Genomic DNA, 14225 nt, shown 5'->3' on the forward strand with positions numbered 1-14225 from the left:
TTTACAGTTTATATCAAAATCCTATTTGATATTATTTTATAATTACATTTGAAATCATGCATTTAATTAAATACATGTTATTACAAAATTTTATATTAATTGGGTTCGTCTCTAATAAATGTTTTATCAAACAATTACTTTAACTAGTTAGATTTTCGCACATAAGATATGTTTAGGACGTCCTAACATAAGGTGCGTTTGAGATAGCTTCGAGACGCAACTTAAGAGTGTCCTAAGTCGATCCTAAGTCCATCCTAAAATCGGTCTTATCTATGACTTAGGACGAATCTTAGGATACTTTCGAGAACACCACCCCTGATCTACACCTGTTTCTATTGATTTTAAATCACTGCTTTTTGGTAATTTTAACAGTTTCTATTTTGGTGTCCAATCGATGAAGAAGGGGCAAAATATTTAGATTGAATTCAACTAACGTTATTTCTATGTAGGTTTTGGAATTTGTAACTGTTGAAAAGCATGCTATTGCATTTGGTGATCCTCAAATTTTGAAAAAGGAGCATTGTATATATAAGTGTGTTTAATAAGGGTATATCACATTGTAGATGAACGTTATCACGATTTGACTGACTGCATAATTACAATGTTTTATTGCACTTTGTAATGTCGGTGCATATCGTCTCCTGTAGTGTCGATATTTTTAAATTCTTAAATGTATAAGCTGGCTTATTTATATTGTACGCTTTGACTGTATGATGTTTTACCCAACTTGTTAAATACTAGTAATAGCTTGGAGAATCTATAATATATTTATGTATTAATCCCAAGTATGGGATATCATTACATGTAATTGTCAGATTATTATTATATTTATTCAATCATCTTACTGATAAGACTCATGGGGTAAAGCGTTTGTCATATGGTTAGAGTCGTATTCATTTTTTGTATCTTTATAATGTATATGACGCCTCCGGGTACGGGAATTTCTCGTTGCAATGAAGACCTGTTGGTGACCTTCTGCTGCTGTCTGCTATATGGTCGGGTTGTTGTCTCTTTGGCACATTCCCCATTTCCATTCTCAATTTTATTCTGTAGAATTTTCACTTGCATGTTTTATTTGTGTTAACATAACATTACAAATTTATTTACTTTTATTTACATTAAGAATTTGAAAATGACCTTTATTACCTGTTGAGACTTTAAAATACAACTCAATATCTGTTAACAGGCAATACATATTTAAGCATGAACAAAAACTAAAATACGCAAACCTAGCATAAACATCTAATCAACAAGCAGTCGTAAACAATTATATACAACATAATCTGTGAAGAAGCATAAAAAACGTTGCCAATTCATACATGTTATAGAAACAAATATGAATCGAAAAAAAACCTTGTCAATACGTTGTCAGTTTTTTCTTCAACTTATGGGTGATGAATGCACTTTACTTTGTTTCATCTTTTTAGCAACCCTTATTCAGATGTCCATGCGTTGTTTGGAAATAACATCACAACAATCATCAGTAGTGAGTGTGTCATTCTACTTTTAAAAGAAGGTCGAACATACTATTATCGGGATGTTCATCGACCAGCTTGTGGCTGTTCTTATAAATGGAACAAAGCAGTAAAATCGCTTGTTTTATCTTATCTAAAATTAAAGCAGGAAGAAATACTGATTTTCATCGTGAAATTAAACTTAAGAAGACAAAGATAAACGAAAAACAGCAAATAATAATAAATAAAACTAGATCTTCAAATAAACTGGCACAAATAAATTCAACAGTTGACGCTTTCAAAGACTTCTTGTCGTTCAACTATTTTATCAATGGTTTTTGTATTGTTTTGAATATACAGAAATTTTAAATAGCAAATGATACCAAGAAATGAGTCAATACGTATTCTAAATCATCAGCCGACTAATTATAGGGTTTTGTCCGTAATTGACCAAATAATAATTTTGTTTGCGAAAAGTATGATGTAATTATAACAGGGAAAAAAGCCTATGTTTGTAACATAAGTTGTTTTTCTAGAATATATAATAGTCTATATAGTAAGAACAGAAATAGGTCTTAAATTGAAAATCAAATGGAATCAGCTAAAAAAAAATACACATACAATTTTGACGGAATTTTCCCGTTTTGAAAGGACACTGTTTCGTGTTTTGTGTTGTAACAGTGCGGACTCCGTGTAACCGATTACCACGTTGTGATGTATCATTTCGGTGAGAAATATCATATAATGTTCATTTCACAATAAAGTACATTTTAATGGACGTTTTTGTGTCCGAAATTAGAATCAAACGGTGAAGTTAGTCCCACGGGAACAAGTCGAACCACTTCTAAAATCATCACTTAGTGTCGATTTTGTTCGTATTAAAGTTTCTTTTAGATTCCCACTTGAAAGAAAATCTAAACTGAATTCTGTTTTTGCAATTTCTCCTCTTCTTTGGTTATCCGCTGAAAATTCGATAGTACCATTCGTTGATATGCCCATTCTTCTTTCTAATTCTACAGAAAAAACCGTATTATTCTCTATTGGAACATGCATGAAGAATAGAAACGGATGGATTTGTTTTCCAGGTTTTAGTCTTATACTACCACTTGGACGAATCCGAATTCTTTGGTGCGGAGGTAGTAAAATATCGCCGGATTCGAAAATTAACCTGCGGTCATTATTGTTAGCAATAATGACACTTGCATTTCTAAGTAAACAACATTCAGCTTTGAAAACTAAAGTATTATTGTTTTTCTTTTGATGAAATAATAACAACTTGCACAACATTCGATTTCCATAAAACAAATCTAGTTCGTTTAGTAATGTTTCTGTAAAATGTTCGTTTTCTTCCATTCCACGTTTTATTGCAACCAAAGCTGCCCTGTAATTGAACAAAAACGTATTAAATATGTCGAATATGCTTGTTCGATTTTATGCAAGCTAGTTAGTGATTAGTGATTAGTGAGTGTTATGTACATTGTATATTTGTGTGTGTGTGTGTTTGTTTGTTTGTTTGTGAGAGAGAGAGAGAGAGAGAGAGAGAGAGACAAACAGACAGACAAACAGACAGACAGACAGACAGACAGACAGACAGACGCAGCGAAATATTTAAGAACAGTTTTTGACCATATTGTACCTTTTTTGTGTTTTTGGCAAAACGTTAGAAGATAGAGAGTAACTGAAACAGAAAAATGATCAGCGGTTGGTACAAGATCAAAACTGTAGAGTTTTTTTTATGAACCATATTTTAGTCTAGAATGACGAGAGAGGCCATTGCTGAAGATAAACATAGACATAGGTGAGCGACACAGGGTAGAGCCACTTGTTTATCTTATAATAAGTGGTTTTATATTAAGCGATGTCTTCGTTGTCAACATGTGAATGCTGAAACTCAACGACCAAAATCAAATATAAGTAAGTTTTATATTTTACATTAGAAATGTTCAAAAGGCAATATATTTGATGCAAATATTTAAAAAGAATATGTGGTATGATTGCCAATGAGACAATTCTCCACAAGAGACCAAATGACACAGAAATTAATGAATAGTCTAGATATCAATCGATATATCAGTAAAAAATCATTACAAATGCATCCTGCCTTTTAAAATTTACTTATTTACATATTCGTGTACAAGCGGATTTATACCTTTTTCAAAACCGGAGGAACAGAATTTTTATAATTACCCATCACAACCTTCCATTTTCCCTGTATATCGTCCTTCTGTAACCCTTTCAGTTATTGTATTTAGGATAACGGGTTTTTTATGTTGAAAACCGATGACCTTAACGTCACACTCTTCAAAATCAGATCCTTTATTTTCATCACAACTTAGCGTTCCACTCAAACTTATTGGCTTTCTAAATCTTGACATTTCGTAATCTAAGCTTATTTTGTCGCCTACAGATGCTACCAAGCTATGAGAATTGCATGATTGTTTTAAATATTCCTGGTCTGGTCTTTGTATCTGTAAAGATTAAATAAAATATGTATCAGTTACTTTAACTGCTTTTGTTAAGACATCATATACATACAGTACTTTCTAAATACTAGACCCATTCATGGAAAATCAAGGAAAAATCGTGTACAGAATTTCATTTCCAACATTTTCTAAGCGAAAATTTTTTTGCGGAACTATCTGAAGTGATCTATGTAGACAAAGTGTTTAATGAGGTTTTAACTTGACCTGTTGGTACAATTTGTAATATTTAAGAAATAATTCATGAAAGCCATAGATTTGTTGGAAATTTACACATGGCCTGGGCCGTAATATTCGAATTTTATCTTGAGCGTTAGCGAGGGATAAATTAACGAATATCACGGCGCAGGCCATGTGTAAATTTACAACAAATCTATGGCTTTCATGAATTATTTCGATTCTAATAGGACAAATAAGTTCATTCAAATACTTAAGCAAGGATGGGTATGCCGTGTGTGTAGCTGTTCTTTTTTTACTCCTTGGTAGATATAAAGCTCAAATATTCTCATAAATCTTTAGCTTGAATTGATTATTTCGTTAATAACCGCTAGAAAAATTGTGTTTAATTCTCACTGAACCCATACTGCAACTTTAACTAGTTTATTGATAGCTTTTAACATCGTAACATCAAGCTTATGTTCACCCCTTAATGAACCCCTGATTGTGGAGGAAGTGTTCCATGATGAAATTGACATTGCACAAAATATAGCTGTGTTACTATATTTAGGAAATAAACACAACTAGTTGCAGTATACCAATTCTTTTTATTAAGCATACGAATACATGAATAAGAATAAAAGTTCTTTTTTCTTTTGTCTTATCACAATTTCTATTACAAAAAAATCTGCAATGCGCTTGTAAATAGGTTCAAATACATGTGGATTTACGTGGGAGGTATATTGTAACATCAATTATTCTGTATATCTCTGAGTCTGCACTAAGTATAGATATATCGAGAATTTTCACAAAGTGTTGTTTACAAAACGAAAGAAGCACGTCTTACTAGAAGTTTTCGTTTTTTTAACATCTTTACTTAATTTAATAGGGTTATATCTCGTCTCTCTATTTTCAATATAAACCAGCTGTAATAAGTGTTGGGTTTGACTATAAATTTTCACTTCTGTTATGAACTATGAACAACAAAATTATTTAGTTTGTAAACACTATTTCCGTTCTCTTTTTCCTTAGTTCTTTATTCATCATTATAAAGTGATATTAGAATCATATTCAAAACAGTGTGGCTGTGGCCATTGATTGACGACCTTAATTATCCCATTGACTGGGACAGATTAGGTGAACGTTTGTCTGTAACGACCACTGCTCACTACTTACTTATTATAGAATTTAAACTGTGGGGTAACCAAAGGTTCTTAACGCCTTCAATAATAAAATAATTCGAAAAATTAATCAGGAATAACCTTTATGTTTTGATTTATATTATTGATATAAATCATAACATCGTGTTATTCCTGATTAATTTTTCGAATAACTTCATTTAGGTGTTGAGAACCTTTGGTGACCCCACAGTTTAAGTGTCTTTAACAAGTACATAGTGAGCAGTGGTCGTTACAGACAAACGTTCACATAATCTGTCCCAGTCAATGGGATAATCTAGGTCGTCAATCAATGGCCACAGCCACACTGTTTTGAATATGATTCTAATCGCTCGATAATTGTTTTCCCCTGTTGTCTAAATCGACATTTATGAATAAAGAAGAACAACGCGAGGAAGTCGGTGATGATGTTTCTCATCGAGATATCATGAAGGCAGTCAAAGAAGAAGGTATATTATTTTTAAATTATGCAAAGAATACTCCGATTTAAAATATGGTTTTCACAGCTCAGCTCAGCTTTGTCATTTAAACGGTTAAAAATAGAGGTTTTCAAGAGCCTGAGTTGTTCACCTGTTATTTTGTTGCTTAAATCTTTTATCAATGATTATTTTTGCTTTTCAATATATATATATAAATGAGTGGCTTAAAAATGCCATTTGAATGTTCATTGTATCTGTCATATTTTCTTCAAAAGCAAATAAATGCATTTTTTCACATATGTTCCATTTTAGCCATAGTGTCTAGATCTATGACTCTTGACGTACAAGGAAATAAAAATACAAAATTTATACTAGATTCATTTGAGAAGATTTTTAAAGTTAAAAAACATAAACAACTTTTGTAAAATTGTCCTGAAAGGGCAAAAACTCCATCAGGGGTCAATGGACGATTTTGGTCATATAAAAACTTTTTTGTAGATCTTACTTAAAGTTTGCTGAACATTTTTGCTGTTTACAGTTTATCTTTATCTTCAATATTAAGATAATAACCAAAAACTTTCAAATTTTCTTTAAATAACCAATAAGGTGACAGCAACCCAACAATGGGTTGTTCGGTTTGTCTGAAAATTTCACTGCTGATAGATCTTGACCTTTTGAACATGTTTATCTCATGTCAGATTTGCTCTAAATGCCTTTTTTTTTAGGAATTTTCATTTGTGTTAATCAAAGCACATTATACATTCCGTTCTACTAATAAATCTCTTAGCTGTTCACGCATGAGAGAACTCTTCATAGAATTTTTCTCCGTTGGTAAGGGATATTTATTCTTACGGCTTGCATAGTTTGAGAGATGGTGGTGCAACAGCGACAGTCAATTTAGGATTAGGAAATAGACTTTTTAAACGCCACGGCCGATTTAAGGTAACAGGTACGTAAATGGGTTGGCCGGTGATTTTTAAAAGAAATTGTATACACGTAGAACTTTTAAAAAGATAATGAAAAATCGAAAAATTAAAGTTGGTAACCTATCTAATTTCCGAGTTTCAGACATTTGAAAATGGTAAGGAAACAACGTATTAGACATAACGTCAAATTTACATCAAAAATAAGAAATTTCAAGCTTTATTTATTCTGCAGTTTAAACCAATCCTACGATTTTTCTATAAAAATTAAATGTTTTAAAGGTATTATTTTCCTTTCTTTTGATATATAATTTTCATGAGGTTACTGAACTCCCTTTTTATATATCAGCCGTTGAAAGGGGTTTGCTGACGGGAAAAAAGAGAAAAAAAAATCATGACGTCGACGAGGGGATTACGCAACGTCAAGGCTATATAAGCAGAATTGTCAAGACCACAACCGCATCATTATATTTTTTTTCGCTATACTAATGCGATATAGAACATAGTATCCTGTCTAAAAAGAAAGATTTTAAATAAAAGTTATGTAAGGGCATACGATACAGTTACAGAGGAGGTAATGACGTTGCTAGTACGTAAAATGTTATTTTCGCGACGTCAAACTGTGACATATCGGGGAAAAGATGCATTTTTCGACTGATTTTTATCATTCAAACTAATTTAATTTGAAAACGAGTGCATGGACCACTATTTTTTAAAACGACATTTTGTTTCATTTTGCAGGGAGATTATGTGGACCAAATTTTATAAAACTGTAAATAGTGCAATTTTTTTTAATTTTGATAAATATACAGCAAAAAAAGACGTTTTATTTTTTCAATTCATGACCATTTGATAAATATGAGTTATTTCTGAATAAACAGTGCATACATTTTTAGGATACTTATAAAATACAGAAATTACAAATTATTTAACAAAAAAAAATTTGTGTTTATCTTTTAAAACAAAAAAGTTATGTCTTTCTTTCGAAAGAAAAATACGGCCACAAATCCGAATTTTGAGCAAATATACAAAATTTCGACCTCATTTAACTCAAAAAATAGCACATGAAGGTATATTTTTTATTACATATTTGATTTAATCAGGCAAAAAATAGCCTATATGGAAATTTTCATCAAACTGTAAATACGGGATCAAAACTGTATCGTATGCCCTAAATTCCGATTTCTCAAAAGAATGTTACGCGAAAGACATGTTAAATCTCCTTTCCTTGTTTCGAAAAATGTAGGGGTTTGACATTTAACTCTTCCAAAATATAAATTTTTAATTATGAAAAAGCAAAGTCACAAAAATACTAAACTCAGCGGAAAATCTTATTGGAAAGTCCATAAAAACATGCCAAAATCAAATGACAAAACACATCAAAAATGAATTGACAACAACTGTCATATTCCTGACTTGGTACCGGCATTTTCAAATGTAGAAAATGGTGGATTAAACCTGGCTTTAAAGCCGCCGGCTAAACCTTTCACTTTGACGATTTATTGTTTTATATCTATATCTCGTCTTTTGGTTTCAATAGCGGCGGTGTCGTTCGGCTATCTACATTATATACGTTTTATTTCATTTTATTTCATTTTATTCATTTTATGCATATTATACAGACTTTCTCCTTGCTTGGAATTCACTATCCTTTTTACTTAAATGTATTTAGTCATACAAGGAACGTTGTCATCGGGAGAAATGTAAAACCACATGCACTGAGGACTTTCTTACAATATATGTAAGCATGCATTGGTTCAATTATTTCATTAACATTACAATTACCTGCAACTTGTTACAAATGATTTTAGAGCTTTTCAGTGTCTCAGAAAATAGCTGAGAATTCAAGCGAGATTTGTATGTTTCAGTTATAGATCAGCCTTATATTATTATCATTTAGATTGGCAAAAACTGATTAATCTAAACATAATGTGATATTTTGAATTAATTTGTTTTTTTTGTGTGTTTTAACGCCACTTTTGAGCTATTCTTGCGTGGCGACCAGTTTTTATTGGTGGAGGAAGCCGGAGTGCACGGAGAAAACCACCGACCTTCGATAGGAACACGGACAATTAAGATTGGAGGAGTCGAGTGCATCCGTACGAGCGAGGTTCGACTCACAACCTCAGTGTTGACTAGTTAGTGATAATAGTAGTAACTACTTCGACCATTTTGCCACCGAATGCCCCGAAATATTTGCGCCTGTCCCAAGTCAGGAGCCTCTGGCCTTTGTTAGTCTGGTATGATTTTTAATTTTAGTTTCTTTTGTATAATTCGGAGTTTAGTATGACGTCCATTATTACTGAAATAGTATGCATATTTGTTTAGGGGCCAGCTGAATGACGCCTCCGAGTGCGAGAGTTTCTTGCTACATTGAAGACCATTGGTGGCCTTTGGCTGTTGTCTGCTCTTTGGTCGGGTTGTTTATTTCATTTCCACTCTCAATTTTATTATAGTTTGTCATACCGAATATTTAAGACTTTGTTCTTTGTCCACACTTCCTTTATCAAAATGTAATACTAGTCTGTCATCTTTGCTAGTAGATATAGTTGTTCCATAAGGGTAAATAACATTTTTCATTGTCCTTGGTCCCACAATTATTCCAAAACTGTTCAGGCGATCGCAGGAAAATTCAACATATCCATTCTGAAGAAAAAGATAATTGAAGACAAACAATACATACCATACATCAAAAAAATTATCTTGTGCAGTGTTTCCTTATTTCAGAAGTTAGACACTAAAAATGGCACGAACTTATTCGGTATGTAAATTATATTCCTGAATTCTGCACTGAAGCAAAATAAATGATTACAATGGCAAAAAGCTTTATTTAAATGCAAATTTATTCAGCATTTATTTAATGTTACTAAAATAGCTTTCAATAACCATTGGTGTTATTTCAGAATAGATAGGAAAGACCATTGTTTCTTGAATTTATTTACATCAAATGCATACATATTCAATTGTTCACAAAATTCACGTTATGGAAGATTGATAGGGATTCTTATGTGTATGTAATTTTTCGAATTATATCCACTAGTATTATTGAAACTGTACTAAAATCATAATACTATTAACCCATGTCCTTTCCGTTATCGGTTGGATCAAATCATTAATTTATGATGAAATAAAGGGAACCAGAGTCAACCAGTTTAGTATGCGTCTTCAATTTATTCCAAAATAATTATCTTATGCTAAACAAGAATGTGTCCCAAGTACACGGATGCCCCACTCGCACTATCATTTTCTATGTTCAGTGGACCGTGAAATTGGGGTCAAAACTTTAATTTGGAATTAAAATTAGAAAGATCATATCATAGGGAACATGTGTACTAAGTTTCAAGTTGATTAGACTTCAACTTCTTCAAAAACTACCTTGACCAAAAACTTTAACCTGAAGCGAACGGACGAACGGACGCACAGACGGACGGACGAACGGAGGCACAGACCAGAAAACATAATGCCCCTTTACTATCGTAGGTGGGGCATAAAAATCAAAACTTTAAGTTAAATTAATGATAAAATGAAAGGCCTTGGCTCTGAAATGTAGTCAATTATTTATCTTAAATTGTCATATTTATATGATTTCATAAATGTTTCGAAAGTGACTATCGTTAATGTTCGAATATATACACTTTTATATCAAATTATTGTTAAAACAAGAATGTGTCCATAGTACACGGCTGCCCCACTCGCACTGTCATTTTCCATCTTCAGTGGACAGTGAAATTGGGGTCAAAACTTTAATTTGGCATTTAAATTAGAAAGATTATATTATAGGAAACATGTGTACTAAGTTTCAAGTTGATTGGACTTCAACTTCATCAAAAACTACCTTGACCAAAACTTTAACCTGAACTTTGCACTATCATTTTCTATGTTCAGTGGACCGTGAAATTGGTGTCAAAACTTTAATTTGGCATTTAAATTAGAAAGATCATATCATAGGTAATATGTGTACTAAGTTTAAAGTTGATTGGACTTCAACTTCATCAAAAACTACCATGACCAAAAACTTTAACCTGAAGCAGGACGAACGGACACACGGACGAATGAACGGACGAACGAACAGACAGACAGACAGACGGACGAACAGACGTATAGACCAGACAACATAATGCCCTCTACTATCGTAGGTGGGGCATAAAAATTTGTTAGTTTTGATAGACGAATTTAGTGCGTTTTGTCCACACGCAATTTTGTCAATTGGGACTAACTATCTAAGATTATCCACCACTTTGCCATAGTTAAGCATTATCAAATAATCGCGGACAGTTCGAGCTTTATATCTAGAGTATATTTTTCATTTGGAAATCCCATTTTGTTGCATCAATATTACGAATTTTGTCTTCATAAATACAGAAAATGCATAGCACTGTCTTATTAGCATACTTAATTATTTCTTAAATATATCGACATTAATAACAAACTAATGAAAGAATAAAATCACCTTTAATTATGCTTTTATAGCCTTCCAAGTGTCTCCACACTCTATCCATGCCCAAAAAGTATTTATATCTTGGTCGTTAAGTTGAACTCCCGTGTCTCCAACCGGGACTTGGAAATGAACTTTCCCACTATATTCATCAACTAAGGAAAATATACACCTTTTTCTCTGAGTGAGTTTCTTTTCTTTCGAATTGATGAGTTTTGAAATATTCAAAGAATTTGTTGGTGTATATAATTTAAATATATTTGTCACAAATTTGACATTGGATACGTTTTTGGGTGGTTTTAAGCTTTCATTTCGCTCTTCGGTTGTCCAAATAGATGTTTTATAATGTTCTAAAGCTCTAGACAAATCTGTTGATGTTTTTAATTTGACACCATTGCCAACGTCAACATATTGAAATTGTTCGTTCTTATTAGCGTCTTCCTCTTCGGAACTAGTATAATAGTCCTGTAAACAGTCTTCTGAATCTGTATCAAAGATTTCATCAGAGTATGTTTCAATACTGGGTGTTTCACTGGAAGCATCGTCAGGACTGTCGACGACTTCCACTTCATCCTTAACATCTTCCCCATCTTCTTCTTCAGGTATTGATCTGAAAATATTCCAACTTCATTCATCTCTGGTAATACCATTGCAAATCAATTGTGCTTTTTCAACAAGCGAATAAGGTACACAAAGTTTTATATTAAGTGTAGAGGAAATTGTACTCCAGTGCTCGTAATGAGGTTTAAATATACGATTGCTAGTTTGATTGCAATTTTGGGAAATCTCCGAAAGAGTTTAAGACTCGCATTAGAAAATATATACGTAGCAACTTCTTTTTTGGAATACTATTTAGTACATTAACGTTAAATGCCGATACATAGATGGTGTATCTGCAATAAATTAATCAAAATTTGATTACTATAATGAGCTTTTCTTGCCCATCGAAACTGGATACATGTACCATAGAGACATAAATGTCTTTCATATGATACGACATTGAAAAACTTACGTTTTCATTTACGATTTCTTGATAAATAGTTGCTGCTCTCTAGGAACCATTGAACCATGGATTTCTAGAGAGTACATTTGAAATACTTCCCTCGGAAATTTAATAGGCGCATTCATGAGTTGCCTGACGGGTATGTCATATCCGTGCCACAGATGATCACTAATATCCTCCAATTGTCTTTGCTAAGTTTACATTGACAACATACTTAAAATGCGAAACACGATGAGTGCCATTCGTTAAACAGGATAGGACTATCCTTCCAGAGCACCTGACATTTCCAACGGTTTATAAGGGTTATTTGTGGTGCTCTGTAACTTGCTGAGATCAGTCTCTAGTTGTTCTGTAATGTTTTGTAGACCGTGTTTGTTTGTCGGTCGCTTTTCGTTTCTTGTCACATTTTTGTTGGTCTCTCTTTGATCTATTAGTTCTGATTCTAACTTTGGTACTTTCTCCCACTTTTCAATAAACTAAAGATTTTATGCGTGGGATTGAATGAAGTAATTTCCCTGAAAATTTCAGGCCTACAATGATTTGGAGAGGCATTGAGCAATCCTTTAACATTGTGAACTAGGATAAAATTGATGATGATAAAAACATTTATTTATTGATCTTGTATTGCTTATTGAATTAATTGTCTACATTTCTCTCTATCTTGTTTTTCCCAAAACACAAAAAAGATGGAAAATAATCGTCATTTAAGGGCAATCACGTCAAACCTATAAAGAATCCACAAATGAAAACGGCAAAACCAGGTTTAATTTAGAACTTTTGTAACATAAGGAAGTGCCTGTACTAAGTTAGGAATATGATATTTGTTTTCTTTTCGTTTGTAGTGTTTGAGCTTTTGATTTTACCATTTGATAAGGAACTTTTCCGTTTTGAATTGTCATTTAAGATCCTGCCATTTTATTTAGTCGTGGATATTATTTTGCTGATAATCTTTTATTCTTTAAGTATGTATCTATCTATCTATAGTTTTCAAAATCTCGACAAAAACTCGAAACATGATTAAAATCGTCAAGGGACAATAAATTTAAAAAGGGACTTTTTTTGACAGTTTTGGATTTTTGGTAAATATTGCGAATCTCATATTTTTTTTTTAAATTCTAACATCTATCTATCTATTTCCCTTTTCAAGATAAAAGGCAAAATAGGGGGAGAGGTCGTGATTTTAGAACAATTACTCGTTGTTTTTTTTTTTTTTTTGATAATAACAATAACTCGTAATATAATGATGTTATAGCCATGTTGAAAATGTTGTTTGGCAGGCGGTTTCACCGTCCGGATATATTTTTTAACTAGATAGACCAATGCCAATTGTGGATAAATTTGGTTAAAATTTGGTTATTGAGCCAATTAGTTGAAGAGGAGAAGATATCTGTGAAAGTTAACGGACGACTCAGAAGGACCATGGACGTCAAGTGATGAGAAACGATCACTTGTCCCTTTAGCTAAATCTTATATTAATTATATAATTACTAGTAGTATCATTTCATTATCATTCTTGACGGCAAACTGAATATAATTCACATTATGCAATTCGAAACACTAGTACCGAGAAAGCAGGATTTTTATAACACACACTCATATATATATATATATATATAAAACTTACGGTGCCACCATATACGGCAAACCTGGTTCTATCGGGTCAAGATTTCCTGGGACAATATTTCTTGGTGATCTTACAATTTGTCCGGGGTTTCTAGGGAAACCCTCTGCCATTCTCCTGCAGTAAAACCATAAACAAATACAGACTGTCACATTACTAACTTAAACAAATGAGATTTTATTACGTATATACGTAGTAGATAATATGAAAGTTTTTATGTTAATTGATCCGCATTATTGAAACCTTTTCTCTATATCGAATTGTTTTTTAAAGTTTGTTTACCTTGAGCGACTTTTTATTTTTGAAAAGAAGATTCGCCATATTGCACATTTTATTGTGCTGAGAACTCTTCGGGATATATTAAATGTCTACATGTAAATTTGCATTTGATTTAGATTGCTGATAATAATTTCAAATAAACAATATAGGATGACAACTTCCTCCACAATCTAGATAGGGATTGGGGATTTACGTTAGAATCATGATAAGTTTTAAGGAAATTTGCCTGCATTCATGTTAGAGTAAACAAACCCTTCTATCTTGCATTTACAGTAAT

General features: G+C 32.4%; 1 protein-coding gene across 2 annotated transcripts; it reads right to left on the minus strand.

Moving 5' to 3' along the window:
- Positions 1 to 1159: 1159 nt before the first annotated feature.
- LOC143064401 (uncharacterized) lies at positions 1160 to 13808 on the minus strand. Of its 2 annotated transcripts, none has more exons than XM_076237209.1 (5): positions 13673 to 13808; positions 11061 to 11655; positions 9077 to 9256; positions 3642 to 3922; positions 1160 to 2835 (listed from the first exon to the last, which is right to left on the minus strand). In XM_076237209.1, the coding sequence occupies exons 3-5, from the start codon at positions 9188 to 9190 to the stop codon at positions 2256 to 2258; spliced, it is 975 nt and encodes a 324-aa protein (XP_076093324.1). In that variant the 5' UTR covers positions 9191 to 9256; positions 11061 to 11655; positions 13673 to 13808; the 3' UTR covers positions 1160 to 2255. Both variants share the same exon structure in this region, with proteins under 2 accessions (XP_076093324.1, XP_076093325.1).
- Between the last annotated feature and the right edge of the window lie 417 nt (positions 13809 to 14225).

This window comes from Mytilus galloprovincialis, chromosome 2, assembly GCF_965363235.1.
Source record: "Mytilus galloprovincialis chromosome 2, xbMytGall1.hap1.1, whole genome shotgun sequence".
Lineage (NCBI taxonomy): Eukaryota > Metazoa > Mollusca > Bivalvia > Mytilida > Mytilidae > Mytilus > Mytilus galloprovincialis.